This window comes from Lottia gigantea (genome assembly GCF_000327385.1).
Source record: "Lottia gigantea unplaced genomic scaffold LOTGIsca_158, whole genome shotgun sequence".
Classification (NCBI taxonomy): Eukaryota; Metazoa; Mollusca; class Gastropoda; family Lottiidae; genus Lottia; species Lottia gigantea.
This window is the reverse complement of record NW_008707924.1, coordinates 243,231-264,963: the sequence shown is the minus strand read 5'-3', so window position 1 is coordinate 264,963 and position 21,733 is coordinate 243,231. Positions and strand designations below refer to the sequence as shown.

Here is a 21,733-nt window from a genome sequence, read left to right as displayed (position 1 = left end):
CATAGAATTTTTTCTGATGACACGGAATCCGCTAGTTGATCATGTGACTTCATTCGTTGGACCTAATTCTACACAGACTTTTTTAATTTTGACAAAATTCGGTGTTGAATCCTGTTTTTTTACAAAATTGCTTCTATCGCATTAGCTTGCTTTGATAAACATGGGTTATTTGTACAATGTCAGCTAGCAGAATGAATCCAGTAGTTTCAAGCAAGGTAAAATGTATTAATGTATACTTTGACAAATACAAAACGACCGATTTCAGTTATTAACAAGGATCACAATTTTTTTATCGGCCAAATTTCCTTATAATCCCAAGCTGTAATTGGAATTCTAAGTGTCATCTGCTAGAATGTAGTCCAACGGATGAAGTCACGTTGTCAAATAGCAGTTTCCGTGTCAGCAGAAAAATTTTATGAAACACAATGTGGACCATATTCTAATGTTGTTTCATTCACTTTTAGCAATAAATCACACTACGTATCTTTTTCTTTTTTTTAAATCATACATTTTACCTTTCTTGAATTCGTTGGACTACATTCTAGAAGAGGACACTTGGAATTCTGATTACCGCTTGGGATTACAAGGAAATTCGGCTGATAAAAAATGGTGGCGTTCGGTAACAACTGAAATCTGCCATTTTGTATTTGTCAATGTATACATTTATACATTTTACCTTGCTTGAAACTACTGGATTCATTCTACTAGCTGATATTGTAGAGAAAACCCATGTTTATCAAACAAACTAATGCGGAGGTCGCACAAGGTCGCTCATGTAAATTATTAATCCTTTCCCGAAATCCACGAATAATAGGTTTCCACAAAATTAGGTTACTTGACTATAATTATTTCCGGAAATGCACAAAAAATAGGTTGGCACGAAATTAGGTTAATTGACTGTATAATGAAATATTATTAAAGATAAATGCTAGAAGTAAATTATACCACTGGGTATGCACACAGCATGTTCTTTTCGACTCATTTGTAGATTAAACATTGTACACGAAAATAGGTGACGGACTTTTTGCCGTTGTCTAGTTGGTTACTCTTATATTCACGAAAATAAGTTACACCACTGTACTTTATTATTGAGAAAAAACAAGTCTGCTCATGCATGCAAATTTCATTGCAAAACAACCGCAGTATTCAATGACAATCTGCGTGAAATTTTGTGCTAATTTACTGGATATTCAACAAGTAATCAATTGATATTAGTGATAAAGAATCATTTGAATTTCTCACCAGACTGGCCAGAATTGATAAAATCTTCAGGTTTGTTCAAAAACTCCGCCATGTTTCTTGTTTACATAAGGGGGGTAATTGTCATCATTTGAGATTCAAGACCACAGCTACTTTTCATTTTCTTTCCCAGAGCCGTATCTTCCTGTCAAAGTAATGAATTTCATTAACCGAAAATACACAATAATTATCTCTCGATTCTTACACTTACATAGAAGGAATTAAGGTAGCATTTTCATTTACTTTTGTCTTAAACATATGCTTGACATTGACACTCCTTTTAGAAGACATAGGGGGCTGAATTAATGCAGTGCTCTCTAGGCTAATAGGTGTCTATGAAATGTCAACCTCAACCAATTGGACTATCTACTATGTAATTTCAATCCAAAGTGTATTAACAGATGGTAAGTCTTTGGATATGAAAACTGTAGGTCTCTGAGTCTGAGTAGATTACCGTAATAACCAAGCAGAAATTATCTGAACATTAGCTATGCTCATACTAGTAGCCTACTATTCTCTTCTCGGCACAAGCAACAGTGCCCTCTCTGTCTACAATGTTTTTGAATTGAATTTTGGCAATCATTTCCCTATGAATTGAAATATCAATTACAAAGTACTACTGAAAAGCCTTGGATTGCCTTTGGGTTGATTAAAATGTCAACCACTGAAAAGGTTATTAATTGTAAATATGATTTTACAGAGGGGAATTTTCAGTCTGTAAAGAAAGTCATTTTCAAGTGAATTTTGTGGTAGGAAGTGTGTCTATTTTAAAAAAGAAAATCACTGAACCACATATGTGTAGAGACATGAAGACAATCCAAGAGAAATGGTATACAGTATAATTTTATTTTGAATATTTATGAAATGAGAGAAAAAACTCAATTCAAGGGTCAATACATGTAGTCAGAGAGTAGGCTTTACAGTATACAATACAATATTATACAAATCTATTTTTCCAAAAAAATAACATTAGCCCCAGGTTATTTTCACTAACTAATACTTATGTCACTTATGATGTAATGTACTTCAGATCCCTTAACTTTTTATTAGTCTCTTCAGCACTAGCATATGAAATTCTTTGTTATGTTTTGTTGGACAGGATTTGTTTTATTGTCAGGACACTCAGGGTAAATTTTTGGTTTATGTCAAAATATTGCCTAGGCTACACTCATAGCAAGAAAAAACATAATGCAAGATTACAGTAATAATGTTGTTTTCAGAAAGCACAAGATTGCCACATGAAGATGTACAGAGCAGGATTATTGATTCTATCTCAACCATTATCTACATCACAAAAATATATTCCTGCAATCCTCACAGAAGTCTCACAGATAATCAAAGAAACTTTGTATGTTCACATTCAACCACCTGTTCCAAAGCAAACTTTAGAATGGAAAGTTGCTAAGGTACCATGTAGTAGAGAGTTGCAGACTTACATTCAGGATTTCTATTCCAAAACTGCTGCACTTTGTCTCGGCTTAGATGTCTGCATATTATTAGGACATGTTTCTAACTCATCACTGAACCCTAATCAAACCCACAAACTTCTAAAAGGATATGACACTGTTGTTTTAGATGATACTGAAGCAAATCATCCAGAAATTTTGAAAAATGTTCAGAAGCATTACTTGAATGAATTGAGTAATATCCCAGTTCACAATCTGAAAACATTTTCTACTGAGGAAAAGACAAATGAAGTCAAAACAGAAGTAAGTTCAATGAAGACATATGATCATGTAGCTCTGGGTGGAACGTTTGATCGATTACACGTTGGCCATAAAGTTTTATTGAGTGAAGGTTGTCTGCTATGTGAGAAAAAGTTAACAGTTGGAGTTAGTGATGGAGACATGAATAAAAGTAAGTCCTGTTTCAGATACCAATTACAAGTGGAACTTTTTAAAAAACATTTGTCAAGTTGAAACAGTAAACAATTAAATAATACTCTATATTCTACAAGCTGTGCCTATTTGAAAATAAAACAAGAATTGGTAAAATCTCCTCAATGCAATGATCTGTACATCTTTTTCTGAAAATTTCTGATTTTCAAGCCACATAGCGGCTAATTAAGAAATTATGTCTAAATCATTGGATCATTTTAGATCATTGGTCCATTGTTTTTTCAGAAAAGGTGCTAGTAGAGTTAATTCAAGCTATTGAAGAGAGACAAGACTGTGTGAGGAAATTTATTATTGATATTAAACCTCAAATTGAAGCTCATGTAGTACCTATACATGATGCTTATGGACCAACTATTACTGACCCTAATATTGAAATGATTGTATTGTCAGAAGAAGTTAAAAAAGGTGGTGCTATGATCAATGAAGAGAGGAAGAAGAGGGTTTGTGTTTTATATTACAATGTCTCACAGCAAAACATATTGTTTTATAGTGAATGCTTTTGTAAAAATAATCAAAAGTAATCATTTAATATATATATATGAAGAGCAACAATTATTCCCCAATTATTGCTTATACCACTCATCAGTGCCTGTTAGAATGTTAATAACTACTTGGAAATAGAACTCTATTAGAGCGCTGGTCAAGCAAATCTTTATAAGTGATTATTATTTCAGGGTATGAAAGAATTAGAAGAAGAAGTAATCTATATGTTGGAGGATCCTTGTCATTCAGCTAGTGAAGATACTAAAGTTAGTTCTTCATCACTACGTAGAAGATTGCTAGGCACATTGTTTCATCCTGTCCAAGTAAGTAACACTACTAGAATCTTTAATATATTTTTTCTTGGAGGCTTTCAATGAGTAAGATGAGTATAGATCTCTAATGATAGGAGCACATCAAAATAACCTTACAATATAATCCTATTGTAATAGTGTGAAAAAGTCTTTCTTTTATTAATTCATGATATGAATTTATTAATTTACCAGCCATGCCCTAATATACCTGCTACACCATATCGTATTGGATTAACTGGTGGAACATGTAGTGGTAAATCAACTATTTGTAAGAAATTAGAGAAAATAGGTGCTGGTATAGTTGATTGTGATAAATTAGGTATGTAAAATTAATATCTTAAAAGCCCAATAGGGTTTTGCAATATTGTCATGTTGATTTTTCATGTTTTTCTGGGATCATATGAATGACAAATGTCAGATAGTGAAATCATTATTGAGCAAGTATAACTTAAAGTGTCAAGAATACATCAACAAACACAAGAAAATCTCTTATTATTTTTTTCAATTCTTATATTTTCAGGCCATAAAGCATATCAAAAGAAAACTGTAGCCTATGAAGCTATAATAGATCACTTTGGTAAAGAAATATTAACAGATACTGGAGAAATAGATAGAAAGAAGTTAGCTCCCATTGTATTCTCGAACAAGGTATTTCAATACATTTCTTAAATGGATCAATACTTATTAAAGATCGTAAATGATCAAAAATGAAGTCGGACAGTTTGCAACATTTTTAAAATCCCCCCCCCCCTCTTAATGTAAACTCTTGTAATCTCCACAGTGAAATGCAATAGCTTCATTGGTTTTCAACTGATTTAAAAAAACATGTTAAGTGGAGGGATAAATTACCAAAACATCACATGCGAAGTATCTGAATCTGGATGTTATCAACTATATTATACTTTGTCACAGTTTTTGAGTAATGTCATTCTTTTAGTCATGTATTTGCCTGCTTCTTTCTAGTAGCTGTAAATTGTGGGTCTTCCATTTAGGTTTCATATCGCAGAAGCCAAACCATTCATACATTAAATTAAATTAAGTTTCATGTTACCTTCAAGGCTCAACTAGAGAAACTAAATGGAATTGTGTGGCCAGAAATAGCCAAATTAGCTGAGGCAAAGATTGAAAAATATAAACAAGGTAAAAAAATGAGAACTTGGTCTTGGCATTGTTGTATGGTTTCTACTTTCATTCCTGATAACTCACTAGTCTCAAGAATATAATGGAAGCTGGACAAGATTCCATATAACTTGACCATTTGTTACTGCCAGGTTATTTACAGCTTCTCTTATCAGATATATATATATATATATAGTTTGTCAGTACTGGTGACTGTAAGTAATAAAATTCTGTGTATTTTCAATTAACAAACAGGAAGTTCTATTATCCTTCCCAACCCTGGTCAGTGAACAGTGGGTTATAGGTATTACTTTGAGAGTAATTCAGTATGAAACGTTGATGTACACGCCCCTAACATTTGTTTCTAAACATTTTGTCAAAAGAACATTCTCTGGATCGAAAAAAAAATTTGATCAAGATTATGAAAACTATACACCAAAATCTAGATTAATATAAATCTTAAAAATGAAAATTTTGCGTAATGCCCCTTTAAAGTTTAGCTGGACTTGATTTATGCATAACTTTGTCAGAAAGAGAAAAAACAGAAACAAAAACTAGAACTATACATGTAGTGAGCAGCAAATCTATTTTCAGAAGGTATAAAAGTGGTAGTATTAGATGCTGCTGTTTTATTGGAAGCCAGTTGGAATCAAATGGTTCATGAAGTGTGGACAACTATAGTTCCTCCAGCAGAAGTGAGTTTGAATCAATAAAAATTTTCTGGATAATGCTGCCTAATATTGCTTCCTTAATAGTAATGGCAACTTATGTATATGTATCTGGTTAACTAAACTAAGAGAGAAGTTCATACAGTAAAACCCATCCAAATAGCATCCTCTGTAAACCTACATATCTGAAAAGTCCAGAACAAATCAATTAAATGATCTACAGGAACACTCAATAAACCAGCACCAGACTAAACCTGCAATCTGGCATCCCAAAGAGGCTAATCTTTAGTTAATTAACCTCTAGAAACTCGCAACTCTCATGCTTTTATATAGACCAATAAATGACTAGGAATGTTTTTGTTTGAGAAGTCTATTCTACTAGCAATTTACGTTAGCCTGGTCGGATACTGGTTTTAAGGTTTTTACTGTATTAGTATCAAAAAATTACGAAACTACCAATATCATTTAATATTGGTTAAATTGGTGGTATTTAAAACATAATGGAATTAAATTCATCTCTCCGCTGTTCAAATGAAAACAATCCTTGTAACCGATACTATGTTTCAAACATAATTTACTTATAATTGTTAGCATTAATGCAAAAGCTATGTAACTTGTTATTGGTTATCGTTGCTTTAAGTAATTTCATACTGACATGCATGTCATTTACATTCAGGTTTGTTAATGCCATTATAAATTGCATCCTTTCAGTACAATAATTTATATTAATTTTAGGCAGTGAGAAGACTAATGGAAAGAAATAGTTTAAGTGAAGAAGAAGCCAGTAAACGTGTTCAATCACAACTTAGTAATCAACAGAGAGTTGATCAATCTAATGTTATTTTATCATCTTTATGGGAATATGAATATACACAATCTCAGGTATTGTTTAATTCATGTAACATATTTGGAATATTGGTTGTGAGCTAATGCTTGTGAAGACTGAATTCAAGTATGACTTCATAGAATCTTTAAAATATTAACAGTTTAAGACTTGACTGTCAGAAATAGATGATTTTACACCTACTATCTTTAGGACAGGGCCTTTGAGAAAATAGTATTAAGCCTACTACTTAATGAAAATGATTCAAAACTTACATGATATACATTCCTTTCTAATAATACAACAGAAACAAGTAAATTGTCATAATGAATGTTTTAACTATGCTTAAAGTTTAGTCCATGAGTAGGAACCACATGGCATAGAATATCAGAGTCTGAGAACCTACTCAAAGATAAATGGTCCTCCAATGCATCAAGTATTCTTCATGCCAAGAGACTACCAATAAGGAGGACCAATTTGCCTACAAGTATATATTAAGATAAGTTCTTACATATTTCAGGTTGATAAAGCATGGGAGCTCTTACAGTCTAGAATAAAATCATAACGTTTGTCAGTAGATGAAAGAATATGGTTTTATAAATAAAACATAATAATCATAATAATAAACTCTTTATTTTACATGGGTCAGAATTAGGCCCAATACACAAGGACATGGTCCTAATAAAAATAAAAAAGAAATAAAAAAAAAAAGAAATGTTAGATCATATAAAAAGTTTTTGATAAAATACTAGTGGATGTTATAATAATGTCCATTCTTTGAGAATGATAACGTCTTTATGACAATTGTGTTTCATGTTTGAGAGTGTGCCTTTTAAGTTCAACTCAACTCCCACATTCTAAATTTTACTCATGGTTTTCAGAACATTAAATCATAATCTCTTCATTCTTTTGATAAAACGTAAGCAGCTTTTTAAAGGAATTCTACCTCTCATCAATACACTCATCCAACAGCTACAATGTGTGTTTGATTGTGATCATTGGGTAAATAAACATGCATTCGACACTTATTTATTTTTTAAAGACTGGCAATAGAAAATTTTGAGTTTGAAAAAAGTTTGAGTCGTTTTTATCCAAAGTTAATCTGATTCAATTACGTCTGGAAACCATTTATCCTGTATCAAATCAAAATCAGTTATGGTAATCAATGCATTTATCCTGGAACCTAATCACAATACAATCATCAAGTAAAACAATTCTGCAGAGTCGTTACTCTGATAACATCCGCTAATGTCGTATAAAATATTTACTGTTTCTAGCGTAGAAATAAATTGTACTATTTTGACATGTCATCTTACACAATATGACAGTCATTACCACTAACACAGTCTGGATGTATACCCAAAAAGGCAATATGGGCATAAAATATTGATATTTATTTATTTTTATTTGGGTGGGGTGGGACAGCTGGTTTGAAAAATAATTCAGTTTTATTTATCACAAGAAGTGTTGATGATGGTGATATACGTCCACATATCCATGTGGTTGTATAAAAATGAAATGATAATAATGAATATTTAATTTGAAAATGGAAAATAATTTTGATATTCATAAGAAAGTTTACAATCTGATTGTTTCCTCACAAACATTGTCTGTGAAGAACATAATATTCTATATTGTTCACAGCCTCTCAGATCATATTTCAGTTTCTCATTAATCCATTATAATGGATAACCTAATTTAAAAAATCTCACTGCCATCACATTGTGAATTATTCCATATATTTCTATTTTTGTTTTGCTATAGTTGCTGTACCGCAGAACATAATTGTGACTGATAGTGTTGAAACGGTTAGTGAATTTTACGAACCAGGTAATCATCGGCAATAACCGTTTGTTACCTGGTTAATCCCGGTTAATTACTAAAGATTATAAAAAGCGTCTGCTTCAATGTAAGATTACGAGCGGACCTGAGAGAGTTCAGACGAACTGGCGCCATTGTCACTCATTGCTATATTCTCTAACAGATCAAAGGTTTTTATACCAGTTGTGGGGTCAGTGTAATGAGTGTATCTCATTGAAGTCGCCGCGAATCAGTGTACTGGTTCCACAACTGGTATTAAACTATCGTTTTAATGAATCCGTACTCATGAATATTAATAAGCTTGAAGCTGATTGACAGGCAAGAAGAAACAAACAGCCAATTAGAGGAGAGTCACTAAAAAGTAATACAATCTTTATAACTGTTTTATTCTAAGCAACTTGTACCCGATTGAAATAAAAAAATAATAACAAAACTTATTAAAACACTAGAAAATGCTTAAAAAACACTCTGTTACATTTCCGCAATACAATAAAACGTGCCGAACGTCTGATAATGATTACAGTGCTTATTTGTTTAACCTAATTAACATAACGGTGCACACGGCGACTGTCGACAAACTAAGACCATTGTGACGCGATTATCCAGAACGAGTAATTAGTGGAACTTATATAAAAAAAAAAGGCTTGATAATCTTGACCACAATTCTTGCAACTCGTTTGTGTTTTGATAATTGATACCCCATCTTGATTTATTTATCTTAATTATTCAATCAATAAAGAGATGTTTATTTACTAAAGAAAACAGCTTAAAGACTCATACAGTGACGAATTCTGTCAAAATTGCTCTCTTTTTACTTCTTATAAAATTGACGGTTAACCAGTTATCTCATATCAGACCCGGTTAACCATGAAATACTACCCGAAATCGGTTAACTGATTAACCGTTTCAACACTAGTGACTGAGCAGTAGGTCACACACTGGTGCAGACTATGAATAACGTAGGTGGGTTCTTGATTTAACATCTTTCAAACACTTTATAAAGATCAGGTAGATTGGCTAACTGTAAGATGCTGGTGTCTTCTGAGAACTTATTTGGTGGTTGTAACTGAGATTTTATAGCTGGATAAATAACATGCTCTACAGTCCATTTCCAACTCTCTTTCTCTTCCCCATCCTGGAAATTAAAGTAATAGTTTTGTGAGAATAACCGACATCTGTCAAGAGTGTTTCCAAATGAAACAATGGCTTAAACAAAATCTCTTGAATTTTGATAAAAGCAAACAATCCATTACAGTAAGTTTAATGTAGATTATAACTACTGTACCTGATCAACTGTATCTGAAGGAAATATTGATTTTCTGACAGCATAAAAGTCACTTGTTTCTTTAGCAAAAGTTTTAAAACATTCCTCTTCCTCATCCCAATTAACCTGAAGTGAGCATTAAAAGAGACATATACAAATATTTCCAGACTTTGTTCCTGGAAGAGCAGTCTCATTTCAATTCCATCAACATTTATCTAATGTATGGTCATTTGTAAAAGAAATTCAACTAAAAATACAAAACAGGTTTTTGAACCAAACAAGCATATTGTATAAAATTTAGGGCTCCACATTATCTAGGCCTGAAATGACTGATAGTATTGATGGTAACATACCTCTGTTGCTAGGCGTAATATAAACATTGGTAAACCATCTAATATGGGAATATAATTCTCTAATAACATAGGTAATGTTAATAAATTACCAGTCTGAAATAACAAACCCATTATATACTTTCAGCAATGAATTTTCTTCTTGTTCTTGAAAGCTACACAATATTTGAAAATTTAATAACTTGCTGTGTTTTTGACCATTCAGGATTCCATTATAATGTTAAACTTTCCAATTATCAAGAAAGAGTCAACACTTGATATCAAATCTTATTTTGAATTCAGTTTTATGGATGAACTAAATTGATTGGCCTATAGTGTACCAACCTTATCTATCTCTATAGAAAAATATTCCTCCAACATTTCAGCTTTAGTTTGTAAAAAATCAACAATATATTTAGCTAGACCTTCTTTTGGTCCATCATTTTCTGTCCACCCACTTTCTTCTGAATTTAAAGCCATCATGGCTAGATCATAAATTGGTGCAGCTTCCTGGAAATATTACAAGATTTAACAAAAAGCATGAACATAACGTCTCAATTGAACTGATATCGTTTTCAAAATGATTTGATCAAAATGTTCATATTGATATCAGTGGCTTGTCCATACTAGAGAATTGAAATGGTCTGTGCCAAATAGGCTATTACTTTTCTACTATAAATGTAATCATGTCAAAATAAGTAATCTAAGTAATCCAACTGGCTGTTTAAAAAATACTTACTGACAGCCGTAGAATTCCAAAATTACTAAAATCTGTTAGGGCAATTTGATAAAACAGTTCTCGACTGAAATAAAAAAAATATGTGTTATGTCTTTCTTTATGAACATAATTTTGTGGTTTCTAGCTAGTCAGTAATCATATGACATCATATCACAAGAAGCATTTAAGTATTATCAACTTCGACTCTCTATATATGACATTTCAAATTTGACGCTTAGTTATTTAAATTTAAAGTGTTCTAGTGAACTGCAGTCTTGCCCGTCTTATACAAATATATGATAACAAAATAAGACATACCTTAATTTAGTAGTGTTAATAAGATACAGTTTAGTTTGATGTTGAACTAGGGCATGTTCTTCATTCACACAACCAACAAATGTATGATTCTGAAACAACTCCCTTAACCCTGCAAACAGAATACACTTTTGTACAGTCAAGGATACGGCAACCTTTACTTCAATCTGCATGATTTGATGTAAAATCATTTCTTGGCAACTAAAATAATCTACAAACTAAATAGTCTCTAGAAAAGCTCTGTCAATGGCATGTATGGAATTCTTGAATATATTTTGTTTAGAACTTAAAGGGTAACTTATTTAGTGTTTTCATTTGTTAACATTACAGACTGTATATTAGTTATCATCTGTTCAACCAGCTGATAAGACCTGTGGGTTATGGATACCGTAATAGACAAATTTCGGAAGGCTAATTGGCTTACTCTTTCTAAGTGGTATTCAGATTTCTTAAAGAAGTATATCACATTTACAGACTATCCTAGAGGATATAAATCATATTATCTAAAACAAATTAGTGTAGGCCCACACTGATGATTTTAGTGATAAATAGTTTTAGGGTATACTAGTAAACTACCTATATCTATATAGGTGAATAATACTTCCTGAAAAGCAATAACTATATAACTATACTGACAATAATGCCTTCTAGCAACATCGTTTTAATTCCATCTTACTTTTTATAGACCATCTCATTTGCCATTATAGAAATTAAATAGAATTCTGTTAGAATATCACTCTCTAGCTAACTGACAACCATATTAAATTCAGTTTCTCTGTTCATTAATTCAACATCCATATGGTGTGACATAATCTATTTAAATGGCTCTTATTTTGGAAATAAATTGTAAGAACTTTGTGTTATTTGAAGATAAAATTTAAGGTATAGATTTCAAACTTTTTAATCGATCAGCACTTTCATACAATTTTGACAGTTCGATAATATATAGCATGTAAATTTAATTTGTTTTCAAATTTCTGTCATTTTCCAACATTCTATCTTATAAAATGACTGATCATTTAACAATAATACTTGCATTTAGAACATTGTGGACCTGAATACTAACACTACCCATAACTCATAGACAAACCAGACATCAAATGTTCATTCTGACAAGTGATACAGATGGCAAAAATTTGGTATAACAAACATATACCCTTTACCTTTAAAGATTCAGCATGAAACATTATTGAGCCTGTTTGATAAACACTATAATTAACTTGTGTCAATCTCTTCATACAGTGAAAGGGCTATTCTGTAAATAACTGTTATTATAACTGATATATTAACTTACTATAAGATTACTATAAGGTGAATTCTTACCACATACAATCACATCAAATATTGACATAATGAGGGTTTATTATACACCACAGAATATCATCACAATTTTATTTTAACCCAACCTAAGTGGTACCTATAGTATCATTTATTGTATAACATACTGTACCTTGATTAGTTCCTTTCTGAAATTCTTCTATAAGATTATTGATACTTGTTAGACCTATATCTCTTTTGACCGGTTTTACAGTGGATGTAGAGGGATTGGCTTCGTCATTGCCGGATCTAAAAAATATATCATAGTAAGCTAAACTAATACTGAAAGCTAATATTTTTCTTGCCAGAAATTCATATATCCATTAAGAAATCTTATTGTCTCTTTTTATTGCAATGATAATATTGACCAATAGAATTTCATGAAGAAAATTATTGCAAACTTCCTGTCAACATTATATTTTGAATCAATTTCTAAACTTACTTTGCTCATATGACAAAATCTAATTTTGAAAAGCTAACCCCCATTTTAAAAAAGAGCTGCTCTGATGAACATAGTGGGTAGCATGAGATAGAGATACAAATACACAGCACTGAATAATCAAACTAATATTTTCTACTTAAAAGTGCAACACTTTTTTAAGACTTTCCACATGCCCATAGAGTGATAGTGAAAGTCATCAATAAATTTTGCACTTAATTTTATTAGCTGTGACTTAACTGCCAATATTATTATATAACATATAACATTCTTTCAATGCAAATTGTTGAAGAGAAAATAGACGCTACTTTCCAAACATCACGCCTTTCTGGTTTAAAACAGTAATTTGGTTTAAGACACTACTTTTACTAAGTTTGCAATCTGATTCTAGTCAGGTGCCTAGTTTCAAATATTTTCCCCTTTATTATTGTTATTCAGACAAAAAAAAAGAGAAGAGACAAAATTGATGGCAATGAAAATGAAAAAACTTTAAGTACATGGCATCAGAAAATAATTGTCATTTATTGCTTCCTGTTGACCTATCAAACTATAAGCTTGATGTTTGAATTAATGTCTTCCTACAATATCAATAATTCATTACCTATTTTCTTCATCCCTTTTATTTTCTGCATTGGTAGACTTCTTATTTCCTTCAATTCTTATAAAAGCATCTATTTTTTGCTCCCGACTATCTGTTCGTACCATTTGATGTGCATAAAGTTTTTTCTCCTCATTAGTGCCTATTGAACACAGTACAAACACAAATAATTGCAAGGTATTGTTAAAAGTAATGTATAAAGAGAAAACATTTTATTTATAAAAATAGAATTTGCAATTTTCCAAAATTCCAAAATGAAATAAGCCACACACTGGTATAAAAAAAAATCACAAAAGAATAAGATCTGATGCAAGCAGAATATCTAATTATATGAAAATTTTCATTTGTATGACCTTTTTCACAAACTTGTTTGAAGTTTGTTTTATCTGTATATCCTATGGATATCCTTGTTCAAAAAGGATAAAAATATCCGACTGATTTTTTCTTTCATACCATATAATTGCGAATGTAATGCACACTTAGAATATATCAAGAAATATCTAATTCTAACTCTAACTTTGTCACACTCAGCTCTAAAGTATATCAATGTATCCAGTAATATATAATATGATATGCTGATAAAAGAATTACATCTCTACAAAAAAGAACAAAAAATAATACTGCTTTAAATCTTATTACTTATACAAGATTGAAAATCACTGTAGATAACTATAAGCTATTATTACCAGTGCTATCTATGTCTGTAGTTGTATTGTCTGGAAGAGATGGTACAGCACCAGGTAGCAAGGCCTGAAATATATTACAAATATTCAATTCTTAATAAACTAAAATAAATCCATCAGTTAATAAAGAATGAATCCAAAGAAAGAACAAAACAACAGTTTGGTCTAATTATAATAAAATACCAGAATATTCAAAGAGTACTTTAATTATTTATCAAAGTAATGTATTAAATGCAACTTACTTGAGTAAAGAAAGTTCTAGAAGTATTAGACCCCAGTAATTTAGTTTCAATGGCACCTTGAATACCTTCAATGATACTATCTTCATGTAGAAAATGTACCTCATGTTTAGTAGGGTGTACATTTACATCAACATTTTGTGGAGCAATTTCTAAACTGAAATAGATGTATGAAATAACATTAGAGAAAAGGACTTGAAGTTAATCTGGTTCCTTTAGTCTTAGAGTAAAATCTGCTGTGAAATGTAAAAAAAAATCTATGCTGCATGAATCCTTGCATCCTTGATACAAATCCTAATTAAATACATATGTCAGGAATGTCATTAAACTTTTAAATCTATTGTTTTTACTTTGCAGATTTGACATTTTACAGACTCATATAAAAAATAAACATGATATGCAAAGAATGTCATCAAATGACTTTTAAATTTATACTATGATATAGTAAGCCTTGACATTTTACTTTTTATACTTATTCTATCTAAGCAGTCATATAATATGGTTATTGGAAATAAAGACATTCATTATCACTATACTAAACAATCAATATAAGCTTGTCTTATTGGTTATAATCCTTATTGTCCCTCAAGTGCAATTATTATCTAGAAAGCAAATACAAAGTTTCAAAACCACATCTTATAGAGAATATCTACAAAATATAACATGATGTAAGGTTTGGTGAAAGACAATGTACCTTACAGATTATAATCAGATCTTAAAACCTTCCAATAACAGGCATGAAGTTGACTTACTGAGGGGTCTCAGAATGCAAGTAAGCCAGTGGCTATAAGCAGTAAGTCCCATGATATTTGGAATTGTAAAACATCACATGACTGTCCTTAAGAGTAAATAAATTATTTACTTTATTATATTTCATACATGAAGAAACACTATTATTCAAAAATATCACAATAAAATCCCTCGACATTTTATTAATAGATAATTTCTCTGCCAAAAATAAGACATTCTCATTGAACAATAACCAGTAATCAGAAGAAGGCCATGTTTTGATCATAAGTCTGTTGATAGCCTTAACAACTATATCGGAAATCCTACACATCAATTTCCTCTACAAGCATTTAGAAGGGGATTATTATATACAAAATTAGATTTACTTGTCAAAACACAAGAGTCAAGGGCACAAACTGTATTAAGGGATATTGACCACTAAATTATGGCTTGACCAGTAAGATTTATATCATAACTTCAATTGACACTTTACAGAATAACCATTTTCTTGTATTATCAATGAAACAGATGAATCTGATGATATGAAATGAACCATTCAGTGTGCAAAAAGAGAATTTGGTCAGAACAATGTCATTAGCCATTATTCAAAATGCAGACTTTCACTTTATTCATAATAGAATTAAATCATTGTTTATTCAAGTAACAAACTAGATCAGAGATTTTGAAGTATAAAATAGAGTATTACGTAAGAATACAACAAAAATCAGATGATAATATCCCTTAATAAAAAGATTTTAAAATCTAAACTTCATATAAATATAACTGAACCTTGAATTGATTAACACCAGCCATAAGTCCACTGAAGGTCACATTGTCATCTTGTACACAGAAAAAATCTTTATTTCAACAGTTTTTCATGATTTCAAGTATTTTTGCCTCTTATTACAGTAAATGTCTGCCAATGACAAGGTTGAGTATCATATTCATCTCCAACAATTGTATAGAAATAATCCAGTTAGCCTCGCATCCATTGTTTTTTGATTAAAATTGATCAAATAGTACCAAAACCAATAAAAATTTACAAACGCAGTTTTCCTAGGGTGATATTTAAGACAATTGTCACCATTATGAACAATAATTGATGGCTAATAATACAATAGATAGGCCTACCTTTATATATGTACATTTTTCTCAGACATTTTATTTTGAAAACTTAAATGTAATCAATAGTTATTCTGTAATATTTGTTCTAATAGGTGAAAATCATGTTAATGAGTTAGAGCTGAGATCTGAGTTGACTAGTAAATACAGATCAGAAACCAATTTCATCAAAACTGACTTTGAACACTAAACAATTTTAAAAGCATCTAACATGTGTTTTGTGTTTGGAATCTATTCTGAATTGTCTATTTTCACACGGCCATGGATTTGTCTGAAAAATGGAACTCTTATAAATGATGGAATCATGTAGGGAATTCAAATAGTTCACATGTAGGCGGCCAAACCATATAATTACTCCAATCATTAGATTATTGACATGAAGCAGGTTCCTTAGTGCCAACTATCAACTGATTCTTTACTACCAGGAATATTCTACAAGTATTCTTATACCCTCCATAGGGACTGCAAAGAAATTACTTTTTAACCTGTGTTTATGTCCATACCAAATCAAATCAACTAACTAAATCTCATCGGAATAAAGGCAATTCACCATTCTATAATCAAGTCAATGACAGAGGCCAGTTTGTGTTATATCATAAGTTCCTGTCTAATCTTACAGTATCAATAGAAACTAATATAAAGAAAAGAAAATAACAGAAAAGGAGAAAATGTCAAGGATTCATTTTAAATTATCTAATGATCAATAACACAATCTATTTGGTCAAATTTAAACTATGACGTATGTAGAACAATGATCTTCAGTAACTATAATATCAGCAGGCTTGATCAAATGGAAGATTAATATTTCAATTGTTCAAAATACATGATAAAATCTGTTGACAGAAGGGTATTAACTTTGATGGTTTGATATATTTAATATCATATTTAAATAGTTTCTACAAAAAATCTTGTTGTCAAAGTTAGAGTAATTGTTAGCTTTATCATTACAAAACCTTTTTCACATGTAACCCCAATTAGTATTTAGCAGAATTTCATTGATTAGCAAAGATGAATTAAAGGTGGATTTAAGTTGATGGATTACTTTGTCACCTACAACAGCATATATCCTTTTTTTGTTCCAACCATAACGGAAAGGTGGGCTTTACTTAATATCCTGTTATAATTTCATTAACATTATCTATTAATGAATAATAGGCAATATATAATGCATCCCTTGTTACCCTGGAGTAAATCTAAAAGAACCTGTTACCCTAACTAATATAGAAGTTGGCATAATGCAGACATACTATTGAGAGGTAATATCTCTTTGAAGATTATTCCATGACACTGCCTTACTCAAATCTGCATGTAAATATTTTTCACAATAATTTTCATATAATCCTTATCTTTTAATTTATTTTTTTAATAATCAATATTTAATTTTTATATGTTATTTGTCATTTTTATTCAGAGAACATAGAGTCTAAATTACAAAGTTGCATGTATTGACTATGGTTTAGGTTTAGAGTGTTTTATATATTAGATATTATAACAAGTGGTTGCCTAGCAAGATACGCCCACTTTCCACATTTTCAGTATGTCAAGGGCAGTCACCTATCTGTGTCAAATCATACCAAAAAATCTAATTTGTACACACAAACTTTAACAAAATTCTGACATAAACTGTCACCTCTATTGCGCTCAAATTCCATTGATCAAAAAATTGTCAAATTCAATCATGACTAAGGTCTCATTCTTCTTAATGATCACACCAAATTTCATTTAATTTGGATGAAAACCGTTCATCGAAAGATAGACAAATTCGAATTTGTCCAAGATCTCATTATCATAAATATCAATGCCAAATTTCATTTAAATTGGATGAAAACTGTAGTCTTTATTGTGTCCACAACCCAATTTTTGACGCTTTTTCAAGGGCAAGGGCAATAACTCAGAAACCGTTTATCGAAAGTTCGTCAAATTCGAACTTTTCCAAGATATCGTGAATATAATTGATCACACCAAGTTTCATTCAAATCAGATAAAAACTGTTGTCTCTATTGCGTTCACAAGCATATTGTGGACAGACAGAACGACGGAAGGACAGGGGCGATAACAATATACGACCACATTATAATATGGGCGTATAAAAACTGTTGTCTCTATTGCATTTACAAGCAAACTATGGACAGACGGACAGGGCAACGACAATAATCATACAACCACATTATTATGTGGGCGTATAATAACTGTCTTTACATATCTTAGTACTACAAGCTACAATTTACTCTGTAGATGAAGTTAAGATATTAATATCAATCACAATACCTTTCAACATAACAGATGCCTTCTTAATGATAACAATTCAAATCTGTTTGAAGCCCAAGTACAGAGAAACCTCATCACCATTATTATTACACAGTGTCCCATAAGAAAGGAGAAGCCATACAATCTTACAAAAGTGTTGCCCTCTGGTCACCAATTATAAACTAAAGTTTGAACAGCTTAAAACAATTGTTGAACATAAGGCAGAAATCATAGCTAAAAATACAGAGAAAATCTCCAAAAGGGGAATGTATTCTCTAGTAATTGACAAATTGGTAGTGCCTCAAATGCCATTCAGACTATTTGTTTGGAGCAGAAAAGAGCATGACTTTTAGACCTAACACTCCTTTGTTATTTCTTCATAGGAATAACCTTTGCCAATGTTGATCGCATACAAACAAAAGTTAACAGCATAACCTTTCTTTGTAGGTTTCAATTCAACAACAAAAATTGTATGGATTCTGTTGGTTAATTTGGTCACCTATAGTAGACATTAATAATTCTTCTTCCAGAAGTTCTAGATCTCTGGTTTTACATCCTTCCAAAGCAAAGTGATCCAATATGTATTAATATGGCAAGAACAAGTCAAGAAAATTCTTTAAGAAACTTCTCCCTCTCAATACCTCAGTTCAGTATGTATTAGTCAATAAATATTACAATAATGGAACCAAAAGTCCACATAGTACTTTTAATCTTATCACATGTCGGTCATCTCCTGTCTATGATAGAATCAGTTGTACTCTAAATTTTCATCTTGATAATTTCTGGCCTTTCATACAATAAGTCTTATCATTTTGAAAAAATTGGAGGGCGAAGTCTACTTTTAAGTCTTAACACTATCTTTCGTAAAAGAATCAACAAGAAACTTTTCACTTTATTTCATGAATTGCTTAATACAATGGTATTATGGATCACTGTTTCTTGTAATTGGGAACCATGATGGCTCAGGATAGTTGCGGATGATCTGTGTGTATTTACACACTGACAGTTGAAACTTCGAACCAAGATGAAAATATTGTTTTGTTTATTCATTATTAGTACCGGTACTACCCCTAAATGTCACTAAAGGAATATATAGCCTGTGTGTTGAGAAAGATAATGGATATAATATCTAACAAACACCGTGTGAAATTGAGAAGAGATTGTGATTAAGGGAGGATGATAAGAGTATTATTATAGTTCAGCTATCTAGATCAACTATAGGTTGTTTTAATATATCTGTCATACGTGTCATTGACACTCTATCAAACAACTGTCATCCTCCACATTCTTACAGAATCACACCATCATTAACAAACAGTTCATTTAACCACTAGAAACTGACAGGGGACTTCCTGGACATTCTACTTTATCTTTACTCCGATTGTATATATAGTATTAATGCTTAATTTTGCAAAATCAGCTATCCTTACATTAAAATTAGACCAAATTTTTGTTCCGGTTTTTATTAGCTACAGTCTTATTCCACATTCCGAGAAGCAGAATGCAATTTGTTTGTGTCACAAAAAGTGGCTAAATTGCATTCTGCTTCTCGGAATGTGAAATAAGAGTGTAGCTCATAGAAAGTACCCACTAGGTACCTTGTGTTAGAGTCAAAAAATCCCAGCATTGGAGAAATTTGATAAACTGAAGTATAACTACAGAACGAAAGTCTGGTCTTATTTTAAATAGACTGCGTTACATGAATTTCATCCAAAATTTCTGTTCAGAGACGAAATGAACATAGACAATTAATGAAATTAGTAAGGTCAAGATATACATACAAAAAAATAAACATTTTCAAACTGTTTTCTGGCAGCTTTCATCTTTTCAAATATTATTTCCCATCCATTCAAATTTAACACTATACGATCTAGTGTGTATTTGATTCTATATATGCATTTTTCAGTAGTCTCAATTTTGAATTACCTCCCTTTATGCTAATATCATTTTGGTCTAAATTTTTGCCCCACCCCTTCATGAACTTACTTGACCTCAAGTGAGTTATCTCCCTCTTATTTTGGCATTTTCAAAATTCTTGGCCAGTACCATCGGACCAGGATGAGTTGAGGAGCTTTCTCGGATTTGTCGGTTACTACAGGAGATTCATGAAGCAATTTCCATCATTGCTAAACCTTTTAATGATTTATTAATTGGTGGACCAATTTCCAAAAGGAGGAGGAAGGGGATAAAGGTAAAGTCAACAACAGACAAGAATTGGCATTGGGGAGATGAACAGCAGGCAATTTTACCAAGTTGAAAGAGCCAAGTTTACCAAACCCATCATTATTCACACTGATGCAAGTGATTGTGGAATAGATGCGGTATTGTATTAGGAACTTGAGGTCAAAGAAAGAGTCACTGTCTATGCTAGTAGATCCATCAGCATGTCGCATCAGTCAGCCCCAGATTTCCTTGGAAGTGGATCTTCAACATGTTCAATATTTAGCTTGTAAACACCCTAGAACGGCCAATTCTTGATGGATTTTGACAAAACTTGGCATGAGTGTTTGTTATCACCCAAGGAAATAACCCATTGAAAATCAGAAAAATCATAAAACATCTAGTATGAGTTATTGCCCTTGCTCTTGAAAACCTGTTCAATTTTTAGCTCGTAATCACTCTAGAAGGCACAATTCTTGATGGATTTTGACGAAACTTGGTGTGATCACCCAAGGATGAACCCTATTGAAAATAAGAAGAATTGAAAAAGTTATTGCCCTTGTTCTTGAATCGCTTTCAAAATTAGCTCTCAAACACTAAAAGACATGATTCTTGCTGGATTTTGACAAAACATGGTTTTATGATTCATTTCCGTGCTGAAGATTGAATATTTGCCTTCTAGAGTTAACACGAGCTAAAAATTGAACACATTTTCAAGAACAAGGGTAATAACTCATACTCAATATTATTCAGTATTGCCCTAAAGAGTTCAAAAGAAGTGTATGACTGAATGTTAAATATTTCATACTGGTGATTGTTACTGTACTGCTAAATATTTTTATTCAAAATCAAAGCTGCCAGTGGGCGTATATTACCTAGCCTGGCAAGCTATCTTATTATCTAAGTTCATCAAGGATATGGAAAATGGGACAGCAAGTAACCCTTCATCACCAGAGGAGTCAGCACTTTACAGGGATAGAGATCACTTCGCTCTGGGCTCTTGGGTGCTTTACAGAAAGCTGCTGGTGAATGAAGAAGAGCAATTTAGGATAGTTTTACCATCTTCGTTTAGAGAAATTGCTTTGAAAGGAGTACACGAGCTTGGACATCAAGGTAGAGATAGGACAGTCAGCCTAGCTCATGAACGGTTTTATTGGTCAAAGATGACCCAGCATATTGACGAGTACATCAAGAACTGTCCTAGATGTTTA

At 31.6% G+C, this 21,733-nt stretch overlaps 2 protein-coding genes across 2 annotated transcripts; one reads left to right on the top strand and one right to left on the bottom strand.

Annotated features, from left to right (window-relative positions):
* Positions 1–2,477: 2,477 nt before the first annotated feature.
* Positions 2,478–7,106, top strand: LOTGIDRAFT_173410 (hypothetical protein; the record flags this gene model as incomplete). The annotated part of the gene is made up of 9 exons (XM_009050890.1): positions 2,478–3,096; positions 3,363–3,577; positions 3,812–3,943; positions 4,124–4,250; positions 4,452–4,579; positions 4,990–5,071; positions 5,645–5,745; positions 6,454–6,600; positions 7,062–7,106. 9 exons carry the CDS (start codon positions 2,478–2,480, stop codon positions 7,104–7,106), a joined length of 1,596 nt encoding a protein of 531 aa, XP_009049138.1.
* A 2,232-nt stretch (positions 7,107–9,338) lies between these two features.
* On the bottom strand, positions 9,339–14,435 carry LOTGIDRAFT_141270 (hypothetical protein; the record flags this gene model as incomplete). The annotated part of the gene is made up of 10 exons (XM_009050889.1): positions 9,339–9,479; positions 9,657–9,752; positions 9,980–10,072; positions 10,301–10,465; positions 10,695–10,758; positions 10,992–11,100; positions 12,439–12,554; positions 13,346–13,484; positions 14,029–14,092; positions 14,268–14,435. Coding segments are annotated over 10 exons (1,155 nt in total), but the record flags the coding sequence as incomplete, so codon positions are not given.
* Between the last annotated feature and the right edge of the window lie 7,298 nt (positions 14,436–21,733).